General features: G+C 42.8%; 1 protein-coding gene across 8 annotated transcripts in view; it reads right to left on the reverse strand.

Annotated features, from left to right (window-relative positions):
- Positions 1-347: 347 nt before the first annotated feature.
- UNC79 (unc-79 homolog, NALCN channel complex subunit) overlaps positions 348-23,049 on the reverse strand; it is a 257,982-nt gene continuing 235,280 nt past the window's right edge. For all 8 annotated transcript variants that reach the window (XM_082384436.1, XM_082384433.1, XM_082384434.1 and 5 more), the window contains 4 exons: positions 22,690-22,887; positions 20,763-20,840; positions 10,498-10,539; positions 348-8,859 (listed from right to left, as the gene is read on the reverse strand). In XM_082384436.1, the coding sequence (XP_082240562.1) occupies positions 8,659-8,859; positions 10,498-10,539; positions 20,763-20,840; positions 22,690-22,887 (519 nt within the window). In that variant the 3' untranslated portion in view covers positions 348-8,658. The remainder of the gene's footprint in view (positions 8,860-10,497; positions 10,540-20,762; positions 20,841-22,689; positions 22,888-23,049) is intronic.

Here is a 23,049-nt window from a genome sequence, read left to right on the forward strand (position 1 = left end):
TTGTGGAATTCCAGGGGGCTGGCTTCATGCCACTGACTTTTGCCTGGAGGTTTGCCCTCAACCTTTCAAATGGGACGTATTCTCAGCAGTAAGTATGTTCTCTGTGAGAACTTAGTTTTCAATTTCATTTTTAGTCAAACTTAAAAAGAGTGTAATAAACATGTCTGGATCATAGGAATACATACTGAGATTTCAGGCCCACATTTGTGTTCACCGCCCGGTGACGACAAACAGCACCATTTTACTCGTCGTGGGTGATGAGAAAAGAAGCTGGCTGGGCGCCGTGGCTGGCTGGCCTCCCCCTGCCTGGCCTCTCTGTGCAATCCCCCTCCTCTGTCTGCCACACCCTCCCAGAGAGCTCATCCAGTCCTGGGCTTCACACCCCGTCAAACGTGCATGACTCCCACGTTCGTACCTCCGGTCCCCACTTCCCAATCATCCCCAGACCTGAGTGCGTCCAACTGCACACTTGCTGTACGCGGGCATCTCATCAGAGCCCGGAAGGACTCCTGGCTCTCTCCTTACGACCTCTCGTCACCCTATCGTCCTCACCTCCACACCTGGCCTCTTCACCACCACTGTTTCTCAGCCCAAACCCTGACAGTCAGCCTTTATTCCTCTTTGCCTCTCAAAAGGGACATGTTCTCAGGGGTGATCATTTGTCAGTGGCCAATAAACCGGCAAGGCCTATCAACTCAGTCTCCAAAACACTTAAATCCATCTGCTTAACTCGGCCCCCACCACCCCCATCCAAGCCACCATCACTTCCTGCCTGGACTACAGTGACAGCCCCTGCTTGGGCGCTCTGCTTCCACCCCTGCCGCCCCCAGGATCGTTCCCACGAAAGCCAGAGGGATCCTTACAAAACGTTCAAGTCAGACCATACATGAGTTAAAAACCTGCCCGTGACTTTTTTCATACTGAAAAGCCACACTCCGTACACTGGCTCACAAAGCCCTTCCTGACCTCGCCCCTGCTTCTCCTGTACCCACGCCCCCGTCACCTCTTCCCTTCCGTCACCCTGGCCTTCCTGAGCTCCTCACATATGCCAGCGCCTTCTCATTTTAGGTCTTTTCAGCCACTCTTTCCCTGGTTATCACCTGCGGCTTTCTTCAATCAGCCCTAGTCCTTCTCTAATCTATCACCTTAGTCTATTTTCAATACAGCACTTGTCACCAGCTAAGGACACTTGTTGAGAAGTGTATGCACTTCCTGTCTTTCTCCTCCCACATGAATATAAGATGCGTGAGGACAGGGGCCTACTCTGCTTTTGGGTCTTAGTCATTGCCAGGTCTCTAGACCCCCAGTGTGACTGACATCAGAAACGTTTGTAGGATTAATTGATTAATTGTGGGTTACAAATTTAATACCGTACACGCAGCGTCAAGAAAAGAAACAGCATTTTATTTCCCAAAACTGTTCAGAGCCCCACCTCACTGGGTGTAGGGGGGCTGAGGCGGTAGAAAAACCTGAATTTGCAAATTGATGGTGCTTGGGCCCCTTCTGGTTTCACTAGTTCCTTTTGGATGACTCTGTGTCTTTGGGACAGATACTCAAACTGTGAGCCGCCTCCTCAGTCCGGCTCCCCTCCAGGAGGCTCCCAGCTGTGCCCCCGAGGGGGTAGCCGTGGTCTCGGGCACAGGCAGAGAGGCAGGTTCAGACCACGTGGTACCTTCGGGGTCCTGGCAGGTCTCGTGGCCGGCCTGGGCTGCTTCCGGGACGGGTGACTGCAGAACTGCGCCTGGGCCCTTCCGGTCTCCGAGGGTGAGGGCGCCTCCAGCTGCAAATGTCCACACTTTGGCAGGCTCTTTCTCCTGACCACAGGCCCTGCCCATCTTCCCGCTCTCTCAGCTCCAGCCACGGGGACTCTGGGACCTGCACGCTCCCGCAAGCCGGGAGAGAGCTGCCGGAGCTGGGGTGCGGGGTTCTATTTGCAGCCCCGAGGCTGCCCAGGGCTGCCGGCTCTTCTCCTGGAGGCTTGTGCACCACCATGTGGTGGGGATCCCTGGGACATTCCCATCAGGGCATTTCTACAACGTTCTCACCCCCAGCAGGGAAGCTGCCGACATGCCCACCTGGCCTCTCTGCCCTGCCCTACATTTGTCTCCCTTTTTCTTTGGCCAACAGTCCACTAGGGTCCAGAAGAGGTGGGCTCTCCATTCCCTCATCCTGTCTGACCAGAACTTTCCCTGCATCTGAACCTCCTGCCACCCACGCCATGCATGGAGCTAGGCTGGAGAACACGACTTCCTGGAGAAGAACGAATGACATCCATTTACTATTTTCAAAATATTATCCCCATTACAAACACAAGGATGTGTTCACACCATGTGAAGTCCCAGTGATGAGAGAACACACCATATGGAGGAGGATTTCCCAGTTGCTCAAACAGAGAAACGCGGGGGAGCCTTGAGTCACCACATGCAGCCCAGCAGCGTAGGAATGCCGCGTTCCACAGGATGGGAGCCAAGGTCCCATTGCAAGCTGTGATTTCATCTCAGCAAAACACCAGCTGTCACATGGCATTACAGTTGGAAGAAGAAATGGCTGTGTGAATGTCGGCTGCTTAGCCCAGAGCCTGGCATTCCTAGGAGTAGCGAGGGCTCCTTCAAGTTTCACTCTTATTCCTGTTTATGACTCCCTCTCTGTGCTAAGTACCTGACAGACATCATTTCGTTTACTCTTCACAAAAACGTCAGCAGAGAGGAATTAGCATCTCCATTTTGCAGCTGATGAGACTGAGTCTTAGTGAGATGAAGTACTTGCCGGTGGTCATAGAGCGGGTCGGCGGGAACGTCCCCAACTGACCTGGCTGCAGAGCCTGTGTCTGTGTTCCCCTCCAGCTGCCCCCCAGCCCTGAGCCCAGCATTGGGCTCTCTAGCTGAAGGCTCTGGGCACACCGTGCTGTCTGAAACTGGCCGATCCCCTCTTCGGAGCCTTCCCACCACCATCCCCCAGCACCCCACCTGGGCAGCGTGACTGTCCTCACCTGGAGTGTTTCTGTCCTTCACGCCTGATTACTTGCTTGTTCCTTTCTTTTCCAAGTGGCCACTTGAAGGAGCGGAAATCAGGGCATCTGCCAGGCAGCCCCAGGAGGCTCCCCTCTCCACCGGCCTGCGGGCGGGGGCCTGTCTGGACTGCGTGGTTAAAAAGCCAGTTCTTTGTTCCACCAGATCCGTGCCTTCCGCCAATGTCCCGCGCACCCTGCAGGGAAGAGCTGCCGCCAGGGCTCACCTTGGAGGGACCAGCCCTGACTAGAAATGAGGTCGAACTGATGGGTCGGGGTGTGGAGGGGGCCCATGGCCATGCAGATGGGGGGGGAGTGATGCCAGGGAGAGGTGGGCCACCGTGGCTGAGAGCACAGCCCCAAGTCCTGCTTGGCCACTGGCTCGCTGAGTGACACTGGGTCAATCCCACCCCCTCTTAGGCCTGTAAAATGAGACGGTCAGTCTAAACTGGGCAGCAAACTCAGAAGCCTGCAGGGTGGAGCAGGTGAATGAGTGAAGCACCAACTCAAAGGCAACAGGATTTCTGCCGAGAGGCTGTGGGGTCTTCCTGCTTAGGAGGCAGAGGTCAGTAGTTAGTGGGAAACGGTACAAAACTGGAGACTGCGTGCTCTAGCGGAAGTATTCAAACTGAAAGGGGAAATGGAAAGTTCAAGCTCATCAAACAAAATATGCTGTGGGCCAAGTTTCACCAGCAGGCTGCCGGCTACTGACTTCTGTTCTATGTGATTCTAGGTTACCTTGTGGTCAGGTGAGTAGCAAAGGACTCTACCTATCACTGACCTGCCAGAATTATGTAGTAGAAAGGGCCAAGGCTTTGGAGGCAGACATATCTGGATTCAAAGTTTGCTCTGCCTCTTACTGACTCCTGCAGATATTGTCTCTCCATGCCTCAGTTTCCTCATCTGTAATATGGGGTTAATAACAGAAGTACCTGCCTCACATCACTGTTGAGAAGACTAAATGAGATTACTGTATCTAAAGTGCCTGACATGCAGTAAGCCCACACAGAGGGTAGCTATGATTATTTGAATTAGGGGCAAGTCTCAACAGGGCTGAGTGAACTCAGACCCCTAATCTAATAGAGTTCATCATCTCAATCTGATGAATTCAGAAAATTTTATTCTTTGCCATAAAACTATTAGATTAAGTGGGAAACTAAATGTGATTTAATTTGTGAGCTATAATTTTTTGGCAAGTAAATGAATTCCCAAAGTAAAGGAGAAAATGCCTTTGTCAGATGAAGTGACAGTGGCTCGATGGAAATTTATTATAGATGATTAATAAACAGAGAAACCAACAAGACTGAGCTTTCTCCAAAAGAGCCCTCAGATTGCTTTATCCCATGCTCTTGGCACATTTTAGCCAAAAGAGGCCAGAACCAAAAAAAGGAAGAGAGAAAATAACATTTACTGAGTGAAGCTCTGATGAAGTCAGATGGCCTTCTGGTCCTAATGCTACTACTGCCAGCTTGACCTTGGATGAGTCACTTAACTTCTGGGCCTCAGTTGCCTCACCTGCAAAGTGGGAATATTAACGGGGAAGAGAGGGCTAAGAGGAGTAAAGATAATGTTTGTGAAGTGCTTAACACCTAGTAGATACTCAGTAAACGGTGGCTCTTGTGGTTTCTCTTGAACCCCCTTCAAAAGAGGCTCACTGCTGTCAGTGGAAGGAACTGGCCAGCCTCTTACTGATAACACTTCCTCTCCCAGAGGGTTTGACTCTCATAAAAACATAGTTCGGTTCTATTCCATTGAGTTCCAACCACTCCCTTCATTCTTCTTAAGACCATTACTGTTAAAACACCCAATTTGCCCAAAATACATAGTTGCAAATTAATTCTATTAAAGAGGTATATTAAATGATCTGCATTGTCCGATTAATGCCAGAAGCCCTTGAGTCCCAGCTCATGAAAGAGTCTTGGTGGATAACCCATCTTCTCTGATCCAATCCAACCTTATTTGTCCTGTTGTAGCTTGGAAATGGAGACGAAGTTGCTGCGGTCACTTGGCCTCAGATGAGACTCTTAGGGAAGAGAGTTGCTGAAAATATCCCATTGTCAGGCAGAATGGCACGCTTGTAAAGAATGGCATACAATGAAGACTGTACACCCTTGGTTAATGAGCGCGTTTCAGCTCCCATGGGTCCTGTAGGTCTTGCTTCTGAGGGACTGGCTGAAGGAAAAACCAGATGAGCTGCAGCTGTGACCTGTCCCCTCGTTTGGTCTTCATAAGGTGGCACAGGTTTCCTTGGAGGTCCATAGAGTCTGGTATGGTCTCCCAAGCACCACCTCAGTCCTCCACTCATTTGCACTTTCCATCCCCCCAGGGAGATGGGTAGACAGCTCCATTTTACAGATAAGGCAAAACAGAGGTCCAGAGAGGTTTCATAACGTGTCCAAGGTCACCCAACTAGTAAGAGGCATGCTCACTGCAAACAATCATGGAATCTATGCATTTGCAGATTTTGGCCCATTCCACCCTTGGGAATCTCAGAATGTTCTGTTTACATCCTGGAACCAGTAGGATTCCGTGAGGGAAGGAAAACTGAATTTATTCCTGGCTCTTCTCCAAGCCAATAATCAGAACTGGCCAAATCTGGATTGGAGTCTCTCTGCCCTCTCTGCTGCTGTCAGAGCTGTCACCCGGGGCTGGAGTGTGGGGTAGCAGGAGTCTATATGGACCGTGGTTGAGGGCACAGTCCCTGGGGTCAGACAACCTGGGGTCATGTTCCGGCTCTGCCTCTTACTAGCCGTAGACCTTGGGCAAGGAGCTCTACTTCTCTAGGCTTTAACATGAGAAATAAAACAGTAACCGATAACTTTTATTGAGTGCTTACCATGTGCCCGGCATTGCTTTAAGCTCTCTCCTTGCATTCTTTATTTTGTCATCTCAACAACCCTATGAGGTAGAATGTGTCACTGTCCACATTTTACAGACGAGGAAACACTAGTAATGCAACTTCAAAAACCCTGAGGCTTTGGGGAAAATATACCCATGCAAGGGTTCAACTCAGTGCTCCTCAGTGGCCTTCACCTAGGCCAGGGGTCAGGAGACTTTTTCTGTAAAGGGCCAGATGGTAAATGTTTTAGGCTTTCAGGACTATTCAGTCTCCTTCATGACCCTTCAACTCTGCTGTTGTAGCACAAACACAGCCAGAGACAATGTGTAAATGGCTGGTGTGGTTGTGTTCTAGTAGATTTTTTACAAAAACAGGCAGTGGGCTGCAGTTGTCTGACTCCTGACCTAGGCGAATGGCTTCTCCTCCTCTTTGTAAGGGACAGTCCTGCTAAACTTCCATCTGTCCCTTCTTTTCCTGGCTTTTTTCTTCTAAGTGCCTGAGCCCCACTTGCTGGAGAGGCTACCACAATGACATAACAAAAGAAGATGAGGATACTGGGTAATGAAGTGGGCAGGGGGTAGTGAGTGTAAGCCAGAGAAGCTTGCTGATCTCTGTCAGCCAGTGAAGTGGCAGGGTCCCAGCAGGGGCAGTATTTTGGTCAAGCTGGTAGGAAAACTGGTCCCACAGTTCTGAGGGGCAAGGAGGGAGACCTGCCTGGATGGGACCAAGGACCCAGGTTGTGACTGGGGAAAAGGAAACAGATCCAGATAGCAGGAAGCATTAGAGGCGACCCAGTCAGGAGGGCTGAGCTAAAGGGTCATCTCCAGCCCTTGGGGGGATGCAAATACAAAGGGAAACTGAGGCAGAAGTTCATTCAAGGAACTGGGCAAAGAAGATGGAGAAGAAGCTGTGGATGACTCTGGACCTTGTCTACTGGTAGAATAGGGCCACCAAGATCCTGGCCACCTGTGGCAGGGTGGGCTCAGGACCATTAAAGAGCTGGGCCTACAGCTGAGCCCAGATGGGGAAGTCAGTTAAACCTCCAGGGACAGCAGCCAGGGCCGCCTGCTCCAGCCGGTTTCTGTAACCCCCTCTAGGAATCCCTGCATAAAAAAGAGAAAGTCACAATTTAGCCCTTGCTGAGCCCACTGGGTAGCTCAAGAAAGACCTGCTGCTTAATCAAATCCGTTCAATTCAATAGACGCTAATTAAACATGTACTATGAGCCAAACCCTGGGGATACAGAGACAGGACATATCCTCAAAGCTGTCACAGTTTACAAGCGAGATAAGTACATGCGCGACTTTTTATAATACAAGACAAAATGTGCACAGAAGCATAACCAAGCACGACTTGGACAGAGGAGAATTCTGAATAGGGGAAGGCCTTTCCAAAGAGTTCGTTAGCAAAATATGAAGAATAATCATTTCTATACTCTTACTATAAGGACCTATTGGTTCCCCACAAGTTTTCATTAAGAATGGAGATCTGCCACCCTGTCTTTCTAGAACTCATGTGAAACACTTAACATTTGAGGACTTGTTTTCCCCTGAGAAGCATTAAGATATCAGACTTCCCAGAAGAAGAGAGAAGTTTCTTAAAAACCAACATAAAAAAAAAAAAAAAGTCTCATGCCCTCAAAGTCCCTCCTAGAGAATGGACTTCAAATAAATTGTGTATTTCTCTCACCAAATGATCTTAAAGAAAGCCTTTTCCTCTTAAAATTGTACTTAGTCTTAATGGAAGTTAGAAGTTTTAAAAGTTTAGAAGAAATGGTTGTCAGGAACCAAACTCTAGCTCTATAAACTGATTTTAAAAAACCCCAGGCTCACAAAGATAATAAAAAATGCATTTAATAGCATGTCAATATACAGCTTAAATGTATATTAAGTCTTCTTTTAGTCAGTGCATTACAGGGATAGAGAAGAGAAATATCATTTGTGAATGCACAGTCAAATGCTAAATATAAGTGCTGATAAATCTTGGTGCTCTTACACTATTAAAATTCCGTTTTATGAAACATAGCTCCAGGTGCAGTGTTCTGTGCCAGCGTGGGGAATCGTCTGGTCCAGTATGCAATCTACAGTTTTAAATTGAATTGTATACAAGTATTAACAAAAGAATAAAATTTATTATTCACAAAACTAAAGTGGTTGTCATAAAGCTTACAAGAAAGTACAGCCTAGGACTAATGAGTTGAAAACCTAGTTTTAAAAATAATAAAACTTACTGGACAGTCCTGGAAAATGATATTATAAAACAAAGAAAACAGTTGGCACAGTTTAACCACCTAATTTCTAAGTGCACTTTGTAATGGTCCTTGCAAGCTGCCACTTTTCCCAGGATAATGACAAAAAGCTTCAGTCAAGTGTCACTGGCTTATGGTGACGGGTTTTTTTTATTGCATTGCCAAGAGTGGATTTTAAGAAAAAACACTACAAAGGTTTCAAAAACCCTATTTATTCTCTATCATCAAAAATAGCAACAGGGGGACTTATACAACTTTTCTGTGAGTACCCACCAGTCTATTTTTTTTTTTCTTAAAAAAAATAGAAGTTAGTTAAAGAAAAATGATTTGGTTTTTAAAAAATAATGTAAGGAAACACTTAATCGGATAGCCCAAGGAGTCATCAGAAATGTGTAGCAAGAAAGCTTCATTTTGGCCCTCACCGGCCTTTGCACGTCTTTTACTAAACTAGAAAGAGAATGTACAGTACCAATATGTTCCCCAACCTGCTTGGATCGAATTGTTTTGTTTTGAAACCCATTATTGCTAAACCAGAGTGTTGACACTGAGAGCCGAGGAGTCCGCTCATAGAGGATAAAATTGAGAGGCTGCTTCTGAGGACTGGATCTCCACCTGGGCCATTTTGAACTGGGTGCATTGCAGCCACTTGCGCAGGGCCGCCAGGCTGGCACTGCTCTGGGTGGAGCCCGGCAGCGTCCTGAGGCTGTGGTGGTCCACGTTGTTCTGAATGGCCTGGAGGCGAAGCTGGAGTCCCGCAGATAAGTGCTGTAAGAAAGGGCAAGACGGTAGTTTAGTTTCTTTCCTGCTCGGGTTCCCGGTCAACGCAGGGAGTGCCGGCCTGGACTTCTTCTGCAGGCGGAACTTACACGTGGCACGGGGGCTGTCTGGCCTGAAGAAGGCCAACTCCCAAATTTGGGGAGGGCTCAGGACAGAGGGCGTGGGCCAGTGCCATGTCCTTAGAGCCCACCTGGCCCAAATCCATCCAAATAATGCCCCTCCCATCTCGACTCATTCACTGCAACACCAGTGCAGGGGCTGACACTTAGACTTGTCCCCCAAGGGCTGTTTGCTATGTGGGCCTGGTGTCGCGGGCTCTGCTGCCAGGCTCCCTGGGTTCAGATCCTCGGTCCCCTGTAAACAACTTGGGGAACAAGGTTTTTCGGTCTGTGTTTGGATTGCCTCATGGGCAAAGTGGGGATAGTAACACTCACCTGACGGGGTTATTGTAAGGATAAGTGAGTTAACAGAGGGGTCAGAACAGAAGCCGGCACGTAGGAAGTGCTCAGGACATTTTCATCATGATTATAGTCTCTCTGTTCTCACATTCACGCACACGAAGGAGCTAGGTTGTAAGCTTTTCTTATTCTTCTTAGCTTTTCATGAAGTTCTGTTGGCCTCCACTTAGCACTCTGGGCAAGGTCAAATTGCCACAGATGACCGCCAAGCAGGGGGAGGGCAGTTTGGAATGCCTCGGGGTGAAAGTCCAAGCAGTTTTCACAATAGAAGCTAGTGGTGCAATGAGGTTTCCAGCAGAGCCATTGGCCCTACCGGTGGCCACAAACAGCAGTTAGGCCATGAACCAGTACTCAAAGCCTGTGGGCACTGCTGACAGCTGTATACCTCTCTTGGTATCCCTTGAAGTCACCTCCCTTCCTTCCACAAGCATCCCTCCCCAACTCTGGGAGGAAATCCAGCAACAAGGCTTCCATCTTCTCCCCCTCCTCCCTGATACTCCCAGTGCCTTAGACGGGACCCAGTTTGGGATGGAGCGGGTGGTGAGCTTTGCCATCTTAATGTTAAGCCCCAGTAACTAGATTTACAGCCATGGAGTACGTCTGGCCCTGCAGTGACAATGCGTCACTCAAGGCGGGGCCTGGCAGTGAGAAATACGTTCTGTCTTCCCCTCCCTGGCTGTGGGACCCTGTCCAAGTTACTCTTCCTTCTGAGCCTATGTTTCCTCTTATATAGAATGAGGGGGGGGGGAGTGGGCAGGTCCCTTCTAGTTCAATTCTGTCATTCACTGAATGTTATCCTCTCTTAATAGAATTCTTCCCATCACAAAAAGTCAGTCCTAGTGGCCAGGAAATAGCACTGGACGTGTCTGGGACCGGATCCCATGGGTGTCCTCTGAAGGTAGAGTAGCTTTTCAGCCTGTATTCTAGTCAGTAGCGGAGCCTCGCCCAGACTCTGGGATCCTCCCCCTTCAATCAATGATGAGTAGTAGGGCAGCGGCTCCTGCTGTCACCTCGGCCCACAGGCCCCCTACCTGTCCCGCAGGGTCTCCTGCGTTATCAGCCCCCAGAGACCAGGAGCAGGTAACGAGCGGAGCATTGTGGAGCCCTGTGAACGTTACGAGCTTCTCTGGAGGGAACTGAGCTTCCAGTACACCCGGGGGTGACTTACCTTGATATTTGACTGAATCATTGGCAACCACATAGGTATCAGCTGTATGGAGAAACACAGAAGGCCCATTACTACTGTTCCCCATTCTCCCACATAAGCTCCGCTTACTGCCTGGCAAAGCAAGGCACACGGAATCCCTTTAACATCACAAAAGGATGTGGGCCTCCACTGCAGAGTTCCCCGCTATCAGACAAACGTCTCTCTGAGGCCAAACCCTGCTGAGCTGGTGGCATTTGGAGGTTAATAAGCGCCCCATGAGTGCCTGAAACACACACTGTAAATGACTGATTGTCTCTTGAAAGCTACCAAGCATGGGAAATTAAATGTGTATTTATTTAATTAAATCCTCCCTTTCTAGAAATAGAATTTCCTCCACGGGATCTTTAGAACTGAGTCTCCAAGTAGCATGGCGAAGCTATCTGCCTGTGGTCATTAAGAAAAGATCACTGGGAAGCGGTTAAAATGCTTAAGTGATGGACAGAGACAAGCCCTGAAGTTGCCTGGCTGTGATTTGGAAGACGAGACACAGCAGGAGTGAGTGCAGGCCGGGGTTTCAGCAGTGTGGGTGCACGGGCAGGCGAGCAGCGGGTCCCTGCTCCAGCTGGGAGCAAGGCTCTCAAATCCTGGGCATCTGGGGAGCCCTGCCCTTCCGCTGCCTCTGATTTGCCCTGAGACCCTTCCTAGGAGGTCACAGGTGCCCCGCCCGAGCTCCCCCAGCAGCGGCTCTCCTCTGTCCACTTTGGTCTCTCGCCACACTTCAGCCCTTCCTAACGCAAGTGTTGACTTGCGTTCGTGGCCTCATAAATCCGCAAGTCAGGGACAGAATACATTTCCCAAAGTGTATTCCACACAACTCTAGTTGGGTGGGATTTAAATGGGGAAGGAGGGCTATGATCTAATAACTCTGGAAATGTTAGTTTCTTTCAGGACTGCTCAGATCTTTAATATGCTCAAATGCATCATATCATTTCACTCCATGCTCTTTCTGACCCGACTCCAATAGAGTTGATATGGATTGCATTGTGTCCTCTCATATAGCCATTGTAGTCCTTGCCCACACAGCCTCAGATGTGACCTTATTTGGAAATGGGGTCATTGAAGATGTAGCGAGTTAAGATGAGGCCACTCTGGAGTAGGGGGGACCCCTAATCCAATATGACTGGTGTTCTTATAGAAAGGGGGAAATTTGGACACAGATAGATACACAGGGAGAGTGGCACATGAAGGTGAAGCAGAGATCTACAAGCCAAGGAACGCCAAAGATGGCCAGCAAACCCCCAGGAGCCAGGGGAGAGGCTGGGACAGATGCTCCCTCACAGCCTCAGAAGGAATCAGTTCTGCCATCACCTTGTTCTCATAACTTCTTGCCTCCAGAACCATGAGACAATACATTTCTGTTGCTTCAGTCACCCAATTTGCAGTGCTCAGCAGCCTAGCAAACTAATACAAGGGCACTCAAGGAAGCAAAGCCCAGAGGTGGGAGTGTGCAGAGAGGTGAGGAAGCAGTGGAGGTTCACGTGATGCTGGAGGGTGAGGTTCTTAGCATAGGGTCATGAAAAACAAGTTTAGACAAGCAGAGCAAGGCCTCTCCCCATCTACCCACAGATGATCTAGGATGCCACATAAGGAGATATGGGTTTTATTCCAAATTCAGTGTGCTTTCTGATGAGGGAAGCCCCATTCACCGTGAGGAGAACGGTGCCCCAGCAAGGTCACTGTGGCAGCAGTCTGGACACTAGGATGTGGAAGGACATGGAGAACGGAGGCAGGGGCCCAGTGTGGAGGCTGCCTTCATGGTCCAGATAAGACCAGGGACGGCTTCCGGGATGGAGAAGGTTGCTGCCTGCAGTGCCAACCTGTGAGGGTCTGAGGACTAGTTTGCTCTTTGGATCGGGGAAAAGGTTAAAAGTGAGCCTGGGATTTGTTCACAGCAATGCAATGACCAAAGCGAGAGGATCAGGAGGAGAGCCTGCTAGGACGGGGGATAGCATATAAATAACCTCTCTGTTCACTAGTCACGGCCATAACTGCTAGTCTCATTTAATTCATCAAATCATTAAAAAAACAACTTGGTGAGGTGATAAATTATATTTCCTCTCTATTCTTTTTTTCCCAAGGCTAAATCTGGCTGCTGTTCTGCTTTCAACGTTCTATAGATACAAACAATTTGCTAATTTGACTTCTATTGATGTTTATTCCTAAACACAGTGTTTCTATCACAGCCATTTAATACTCTGTCGCTAATATGACTATTGTGTTTGGAAATGGAGGATGGTGTGCCCCAGAAGATGTGATGGGACTGAAACTCAATCAGAAAATGACACCCTTTCATGCCTCCCCTGCCACCCACCTTCATAATAAAACTGTGGGATTACGAAGGTTGGTGGCAGATAAGGGTGTACTCTCTGGCGTTTAAGAGGACCGGCTCATCTGGATATTCTGAATGGAAAAAATAAGTTAGTCTAACCGCCTTCTCCCTACTGTCTGCAGGGCAAAAACAAGCCCTGAGGGGTCCTAACGCCTACAGACTTTTGTTGTCTTTTGACCCATTTAATATGGAAGCAGGCCCCTATGCCTCTTGATGTTTGGGAAATACCTGAACTAACCTCTTGTTAAGAATCCTGAGGGACGGAGGAGGGTTGAGACCAGGGAACACTGAGTACTCTGCCCCTGGGTGGACACCTTTCTTAGGGTTGCCCCAGGGGCTAAGGGCCTTTATGAGGCAATCAAGGGGAATACTGAGGCTGATTTTAGAAGTGCTTTTGTTATTTCCCTATTGATGTAACACAAGACCATAAGATTCTAAATATACCTGCAAGGGGCCTTCAGGTTTGTGATTTACGAACCTGACTGAAGGCATCAGGTTAAAGTTCATTGTGAAGGACAGCACTATACAATCCAGCAGTCATCCTATTTCCGGAATGCTAATTTGACTTTTTTGAATAATGTTCATTTCAGTACCCTTTTGCTAGTGGCGCCTACAAAGCTGTCAGTAAGAATTAGATGTAATTTATTCTGGGCACTGTAATGTTATAATAAAATTGGTTGGTTTTTTTTCTTCTCCAAAAACAATATCCAGAAAACTAAAGGACATTTAAAAAAATATGTTGTTTTTCATCAAAATCAAAGGGATACTTTTCCTCTTATCTCGGTTTATGTTATGGGATAAATTGAAGACTTCCTGCTCAGTTGGACTATATTCATTTCACTCCATGTTTTTTCCAGCCCTCAAAATAAAATTAGTCATGAAACTTTCTCTTTCACCCAAGATGGAGTAACAAAGACCAGATTTACAATCCTGCCTAAAACAAAACTAAAATTCCAGATGAAGGGTAATGAAACAATGATTTTCAGACATTAAGCATCAGCAATGCAGGACAGTGATCGCTGAGGGAGAGGAAACAGACAAGGTGACCCCTACAGTTATCCTAGCTCACTGCCTAGAAAGTGTTTTCAGGCAGTAGCACAGGGAGAAGGAACCCAGGTACAGTCTGGTGGTCTTCCTGAGGGGAGGAGATGGAGCTGGGAGTCCAGGGAGGCCAAGGGAGCTAGAGTTTGTAAGGCAGAGTAGTGGAAAGGAGAGAGCTATATATATATAGAGAGAGCGCTAACTCTCTGAAGATCTGTAAAGGGTTCCCCTTGAGTCTTCAGCTCAATGCTGACCAGTATACACATGTGAGAAAATTATCCAAGGCTGAAGAAAAAATAACCTAAAAAGATTAGAGGGAAAAATCCCTGGTAATCACATAACAATAGTTTGTGTTTCCACTAGTTACAGTAGAAAAATCTTGCAAATCATAGAACACCAAGTAGAGTACTCAGAAGGATATTACCTTACCAGTGAAGAAATAGTAGCCCTAGACAAACTGCTGCTCCGAAACTACCTAACAAAGCTTAACACCAAGTTTCAAAGGCATAAAACTGTTTCTAAGTAATTTAACTATGTCATAGAATACAGCTCAAGAATGCTTGTAGGAATAAAAAATATCTAGCACCCAAAAAAGTCGAATTCAAACTGTCAAGAATCCAATAAAAAATTACCAGGCATGCTAAGAAGCAGGAAAATGTGATCCATAACGAGAAGAAAAATCAAGTAACTAGAAAAGACCCCCAAATGATACAGAGAACAGAACTGGTAAACAAGGACATTAAAACAGTTATTATAACTATATTCAATATGGTCAAGAAGGTAGAGGAAATACTGAGTATGTTAAATAGAGGTATGCAAGAAAATTTTAAAGAAACAATAGCTGATACTTTTCCAGATATAATGAAAACTATAAATTCACAGATCCAAGAAAGTCAACAAACTCAAGCACAAGAAACATGACGAAAACTACACCAAAACTACCATTGCTTAGCAACAATGGTAAAGAAAAAAATCTTCAAAGCAGCCTGAGAAAAAAGACGTATCATATACAGAAGAAAAGAAATAAGAATGACAAAGATTTCTTCTCAGAAATAATGGAAGCAAAAAGACAGTGGATGAATAGCGTCTTTAAAATACTAGGGGGAAAAAAAACTTTGAACCTAGAATTCAATAACCACTGAAAATAGCTTTCAAATATGAAGGCAAAGTAAAGACTTTCTCAGACATACAAAAGCTGAAGGAATTAAGCTTCAGCAGACCAACACAAGAAGCAGTAAAGAAAGTCCTTTGGGCAGAAGGAAGATGGAAGTTTAATTCTATAGAAAGGAATGAAGAAAACTGAAAAATGTAAATATGGCAATAATAGCAAATATAAATAAATATAAAACAAAATTTAAATTGCTTTGAGAGATAATTGTTTAAAGCAAAAAAATATTATGGTTTGGTTTATAACATATGTAGGAGTAAAATGGATGACAATCATAGCACAAAGTCTGGAAATGGAAGTATACTGTTGTACATTCTCATACTATACATGAAGTGGTATATTATTACTTGAAGGCAGATTGTGTTAAGTTAAAAATGTAGACTATAAACTCTTAAGTCAACCACTAAAACAACAACAGCTAAGACATATAGCTAATAAGATAACTGAAAAACACATTTAAATAACCCATGGGTCAAAGAAGAAGTCAAAAGGGAAATTAGAAAGTATTTTGAACTGAATGGAAATGAGAATATATCAAAATTCAGAGGAATACAGCCAAAGCAGTACTTAGGAGGAAATTCAGAAAACCAAACACTGACAGCTGAATAGAAAAAGGTTCTCAAATTAATGACCTCAGCTTCCACCTTAAGAATCTAGACCAAAAAGTGGAAATTGTATCCAAAATTTAATCATTAAAAACTCAATTAGTCAAAAAGAAGGTAGAAAAAGAGGGAATAAAGGACAAAGAATGGATGGGAAATAAAGAAAACAAACAGCAAGATATTTTAAGCCAAATAGTATCACAAAACACATTAAATGAAAATGGTTTAAAAATCCCAATTAAAAGGGATTGTCAGATTGGATTTTTTAAAAAGCCCAATACCCAACTACATACTGCCTATAAGAAATATACTTTAAATATAAAGACACAAATAGGTTAAAAGGCTAGAAAAAGATATACCATACTAACACTAGTCAAAAGAAAGCTGGACTGCCTTTATTATTACCAAAGAATATTATCGAGGATAAAGAGAACCATTTCATAATTTCAATTCATTAAGAAGATATAACAATGCTAAACTTTTATGCAGCTAATAAGAGTTTCATAATATGTGAAACAAAAACTGGTAGACCTGAAAAGATAAATTAGGGAGATATTTCAATACCCTTTTCAATAACTGACAGACTAAGTGGATAGAAAAAGAAGGAAGGACATGAAAAAATTGAACAATACTATCAACAAGCTTGAATCAACTGACATAGGAAACTATATTCAACAACAGCAGAAGACATATTCTTTTCTAGTACACACAGCATTTACCAAGGTAGACAATATCCTAAACAAGACTCAATAAATTTAAAATGAGCCAAATTATACAAAGTATTGATATTTTCTCTGACCATAACGGGATTGGATTAAAAATCCATAACAGAAAATCTCTAGAAAAGCCTCAAATATTTGGAAACTAAATTATTGCCTCTAAATAAGGAATGGGTCAAAAAGGAAAGCAAAAGGGAAGATAGAAAGTATTCTGAACTGAACGAAAATGAGAACACAACTACCAAATTGTAGGAGGCTGCTAAACCAGTGCTTAGATGGAAATCTATAGCACTAATCACTTATGTTATAAAAGAAAAAAATCTCAAATCAGTGAATTCCACTTCCACCTTAAGAAACAAGAAAAAGAAGAGCAAATTAAATTGAAAGTCAACAGAAGAAAGAAAATAATAAAGAACAGAAATCAGTGAAACAAAAACTGCAGAAAAAATCTGAAAACCAACCAAAAGCTGGTTATTGTTGTCATTGTTTTAAATCAAAAGCTCACTAAAATTGATAAACCTTTAACCAGATTGATCAGAAAAATAAAAGTGAGATCACAAATCACCATTATCAGGAATGAAAGAGGTGGCATAACTACTGATCCTACAAATATTAAAAGTATAATAAGGGAATATTATCAGTAACTTCATGCCAATAACATCAACTATTCTGATGAAATGGACAAAGTCTTTGAAAGACACACTGTCAAAGATCACTCAAGAATAAGCAGATAACTTAAATAACCCTATATCTATTAAAGAAATTGAATCTGTAGTTTAACACCCTCCTGCAAAGAAAATTCCAAGCCCAAGCAGTTCCACTGGTGAATTTGACCAAATATTTAAGGAGAAAAAAAAATACCAAACATATACAAACTTTTCCAGAAATGGAAAAGAAAGGAATACTTCCTGACTTACTCTATAAGGCCATCATTACCCTGATACCAAAACCAAATATAGTTATTACAAGAAAAGAAAATTACAGTCCAATATCCCTCATAAACACTGATGCAAAAAAATTATTTTAAAGTGTTAGCAAATAGAATTCAGCAATACATAAAAGAATAATACTTCAAGACCAAGTGGTTTGTCCCAGGAATATAAGGTTGGTTTAACATTCAAAAATCAATCCATGAAACTCACTGTTAATAGTCAAAAAAGAAAAATCAAATGACCATCTCAATAAATGTAGAAAAAGCATTTGACAAATCCTACATCTATTCCTGACAAAAATTCTTAGCAGACTAGGAATAGAAGAGACCCTTACTCAATCTGACAAAGGGTATCTATGAAAAACTAACAGCTAACATTTATATTTAATGAATGCTTTCTTCCTAAGATCAGGAACAAGACAAGGTTTCCAACTCTCATGACTTCTATTCAACTTGTATTAGAGGATCTAGCCAGAGCAATGAGACAAGAAAAAGAAATTAAAAGTATAAAAATTCAAAAGAAAGAAAGAAAACTGCTTCTACTTGCACATGACATTATTGTCTACAGAGAAAATCTGATGAAAGCTACAAGAAAGCTACTAGAACTAATAAATGAGTTTAACAGATTGCAGGGTATAAAGGCATAAATCAGTTATATTTCTAAATACTAACAATAAAATACCAAAAATTTAAATGTAAAAAACCATGTTATTTATAATACTATAAAATTACTATATACTTAGGGATAAATTTGACAAAATATTCTAGTCCTGTATATGGAAAACTATAAATATTGCTGAGAAAAATTAATGAAGACATAAATAAATAGAGTGATATACTCTGTTCATAGATTGGAAGACTCGATATTGTTAATATCTCAATTCTCCTTAAAGTGATGTATACATCAGTGCAACCCACATTCCCAGCAGGCTTTTCGTAGTAATTGACAAGTTGATTTTAAAACGTATCTAGAATGCAACGGACCTAAAATAGCCAAAACAACTTTGAAATAGGTGTAGAAATTTAGAGGAGTAACACTACATGATTTCAAGGCATATTAGAAAGCTATAGTAACCTAGACAGCGTGGTACAAAGGTAGACAAACAGATCAATAGAAATGAATTGAGTATCCATTAATAGAACCATACATGAATGGTCAATTGATTTTTGACAAAAGTGCAAAAGCAATTCAATGGATAGAATTTTTAACAAATAATCCTAGAATAATTGGATAGCCACACACATAAAAAGTACCTCAATCCATACCACACACATCCACAAAAGTTAACTCAAAATGGATCATAGATATCAACTAACACCTAGAAGAAAACATATATAATATCTAGAAGAAAACACAAAGAAAACTCTTTGTGATCTTGGATTAGGCAAAGATTTTCTTAAATACAACATCAAAAGCATGATTCATAAAAGAAAAATTTGATAAATGGTATTTCATCAAAATTAAGACTTTCTGCTCTTCACAAGTCACTGTGAAAACAATGAGAAGACAAACACAGAAAAAAAATCTTTGCAAATGACATATCTGATAAAGGACTTGTATCTGAAAATTCAATAATAAGAAAAAAAACCAATTTGATTTTTAAAATGGGCAAATAATTTTAATAGACATTTTACCATGCAGATATATGGATAGCAAATAAGCACATGAAAAGATGTGTATCATTTGTCAACAAGAAAATGCAATTTTGCAGTACACAGTTCTTAGAACGACTAAAACTAAAGATTAACTACATTAAGTATTGACGAAGATGTGTAGACACTGGAATGCATACTGCTGGTGTGAATGTAACAGGGTACAATCACTTTGGAAAATTTCCAAAGTTTGCCAATTTCTTTAAAAGTTATACACATATCACACAGCCTAGCAATTCCACTCCTTGGTATTTATCCAACACACATGAAAGCCTATAGCTACACAAAGACTTGTGTATGTATATTCATAACAGCTTTATTTGTAATAGCCTCAAACTTTTGGAAACAGCTCAGATGTCCATTAATTGATGAATGGATAAACGAAATGTGTTATATCCATATAATAGATACTACTCAGAAATAAAATAATCTACTGATACATGTAACATGGATTAATGGTAATATAATTATTCTGAGTGAAGGAAGGCAGAAAAAAAGCATAACTACTGTATGAATCTATTTATATGAAATTCTAGAAAATGCAAACTAAGCTATTATGACAGAAAGCAGATCAGTAGGTGCCTGGGGATGAAGAAGTGGGGTACAGGAAGCGGTGGAATAGAGACTAACAAGTGTGTATGAGAAAACTTTAGCTGGGGAGGACATTCACTATCTTGACTGTGGGGATGGATGGTTTCATGGGTATAATATGTGTGATGTGAAGATATCAAATTGTACATTTTACATATGTAAAGTTTACTGTGTATAAATTATACTTCAATAAAGCTGTAAAAAACAAAATCAGGTATGATCACCCAAGTGTCAGTCATGTAGTTTCTCTCATAGTGTTGACATTTGCTATTGACTGTCAAGCTAGATAAGCTATATCTATCCCATTTGATCCAACTACCTTGCAGTTTTCTGGTAACAGTCAAGTTTTCCCTAAAAATGTGCTGCTTTTCTTCAGCACTGTGTGAGTTAACTTTACAAATGTCCTTTATTGAAGAGAGTCAAACCAAGGAGTGAAATAGGAAGTTATAAGGTTCTAAACTGATGCACTCTGTGGGGGGGGAGGGGGGAGGGGGGTGGTGATGGTGGCTGGGATAATGGAATAAAGACTTGGAAGGCAAAGAAGGAAGTGGTACAAGAAGAGGAAGGACAAAGAATCAGTGAAACAGAGAGGTGGAATGATAGGAAGGAAAGGAAAAAGAATGGAAATAAAAAGAGAAAGTGAGTGAGCAACCACCTTTTCCTTTGTTCTTTTATCTTTTTATCACACTAGGATGTTTCTGATGTCCCTGGATAGATAACAAATACATGAATTACTTTCACACACTGTACAGTGATTTAGAATAGTAATATTAGAAACTAAATTAATTTATCTTAGAGAAAAGTATCAGCTACCAAGTCAAACAATGACAGAGTATTTTCCTTGGTTTTCTGGATATCTTGCAAGGTGAGGCTCCACCAAACAATTTCTATGACTCTAGGGTCATTTCCAGATCAATGTTTCTGGTAATATTTTAATTACTTATGTTGCATGCCATCATGGTGCGACATATTGAACCCAGCTAGAGTTGGTCACAGTGGTGGAGCAAGAGCAAAAATTATACTATAACTATTTGGTGAAGGCTTGTTATGTCAGCCCGATTCCTCCAGCCCCATCTTTGAATGTGAAAATTAAATCAGTTTTATTTTCCTCTTCAGAAGGTACATTCAAAATAAATCCACATTTGTTTTTAGAAGTAAGATACGGTCTATAGAAATCATAAGATTTTCCTACCTTGACAAAAATTGTTGAATTGCATTCTTGCAATGCCTCCATTAAACTAATCACATGGAGACACACCATTTCTACCATCTGAAACAACAAACAGGAAAATCAATTCCACTCAAGGTGATACGGAAACAGTCTGCAGCCACATGCCCTGTGCCCATGAGGACATTCTGCACAACAGCCAGAGGGGACCAGAGGTATTTATTCCTCTCTAAAACTTCAACCAGAAACTGAATTTTATAAGCTGCAGAGGTTTCGCAGTTGCCATGCCTTCCTCATTTAACTTGGGGCTGCCAATGAATTCAGGTATCAATCTCACTAATCTGCACCACACTGCGATTCACACCAGAGGATAAACGGTTTCTGCTTCCTTCATTTCCAACTGCAGAGCTCTTGGGTTTGGGTCTTTTCTCCATCTTGATCGATCCTTTCTCCAGTTTCTTCACTTGGAGCGGCTGTTTCATTTACTGCACCATCTGTGTTTGAGGCTTTATTCTCCGTGGAACAAGGCAGTCATATTTACGACAGTTTGAAAATACCATAGAAATGATATCCCTCATCAGAAATCCCTATGGCTAGATTTTAAACACTCCAGGGGGGATTTTACCAGACTGGCTTATGTGACTTAACAAAATTTTCAGAATTTAAAATTAATTCAAATTCATTAAATGTAACACCATTTGTACAAGATTCACCAGTAACAAATTCATTTCCAACATTTGAATATTAAGAGAGGTTTGGAGGAGAGGTATTAATGGTATCAAAAAACTAGCGACAATAGAAGGAAACTCTGAATCTCTAGTTTAAATTTAAGGTCCCAGTTTCATCATCCATAAAAGAGCAGAATACAATACTTGACCTCCAAGTGCTTCTTCAGTCCCAGACTCTATGATCTAATAAATGTAATTATCTATGCGGTGGTCAGAACTGTTGGTGCACCCTAAAGTTTTCACATAAATTTCCTTTAAGTTGAATTAAAACACCTCTCTCCATACAGAACTGCCTTATAATATCTGCTTCTCTAAAGAAAAGAAAGTGCTTCCCTAAAGGAAAAATATAATCCCCTTTCCAATTATAACAAAAAGAAAATGTTTCTTAGACTAATATTCAATCAGTCAAAACCATTCCAGAATGCATTTGTGGACAGAGCATTGTTGGGTTTCTGGGCACATTGGAATCATCATTATGGTGTTCTTCCAGGCCCCTTGCCCTTCACAGATAAGAATTCTACTGATGAAGCCCCCATAACCAAGACACTGGATGCTGCTTTCCCAGCTGAGAATCTTCCACCAAAGTAGCAAACTAAACCAAAGGACTCCCTTGTAAATTCCTTCCATACACCCTCCAATCTTGACTCCACAGGACTAAGCTAAGCTTGTTCAATGAAGTGGGCTCATGCTATCCATACCTCAGATATTTTCCAACAAGGTGAGCCATCCACATTAAAATGGAACTGGATTTGAAGATTGAGGAGCCTAGGTCCTCAGAGGGCAACTCAAAATGGTGAGACTCTTTTCAGGTTTGGGCCCTAAGTAGAATTAACACGTACAGTCAATCTGCTCTTAAACACCACAAAGAGATGACTTAACTGGCTATGGTTTTTCCAAATTGCCTTAGAATCCAAAAATAATATAAATCTCCCTCCTCACTCTCTGACTTTATAGCACAAGACAACTCTTAAAGGTAGAAGTTTCACATAAATTTCCTTTGGCACTAGGCAGAGAAAACAAAAACGGTTTTTACTGAATTTATTTGTCTGCATTGTTTTTCATCAAAATTATTATGCAGGTAGAACATCCAGGTTATAACGTAAAAATTCACCAATCCATTTATGTACTGTTACAACTGAGGTCTCTAAAGAAACATGTAATGTGAGGGCTGAGAGTGGTTTTTGAGATTCTGTCCAAGAGGGGAAACTCATTTGTGAACTCACCACTTTGTTATGGGCCATCAGCTGAAGGATGCTGGGTGTCACCCTACTCCAAAATTCTAGTGCTGTCAGTATCGCCGTGAAGCTGAATTCATTCTGACTTTGAACATTTGTAGCTACAGCACTTTGTTCGCAATATACGGTCCAGAGCTGAGCAAAGATAAATGCATGGAAAAGAGAACACATGTGCAACACGGAGGTCTGAAAAGGAAGAAAACAGGAAACCGTTACATTCTAGTGGGCTGTGGTGCTCCAAGGAGCCCTCTCCGCACGGCTTCAGCTTTCCAAGGAGCACAGCCAAAGTACATGTAATTCAAGTGATCCGAGGCTGGAGGAGTTGTTTCCAAGTTACAAACTCATGAT

Source organism: Balaenoptera borealis (genome assembly GCF_965194805.1).
Source record: "Balaenoptera borealis genome assembly, chromosome: 3".
Classification (NCBI taxonomy): Eukaryota; Metazoa; Chordata; class Mammalia; order Artiodactyla; family Balaenopteridae; genus Balaenoptera; species Balaenoptera borealis.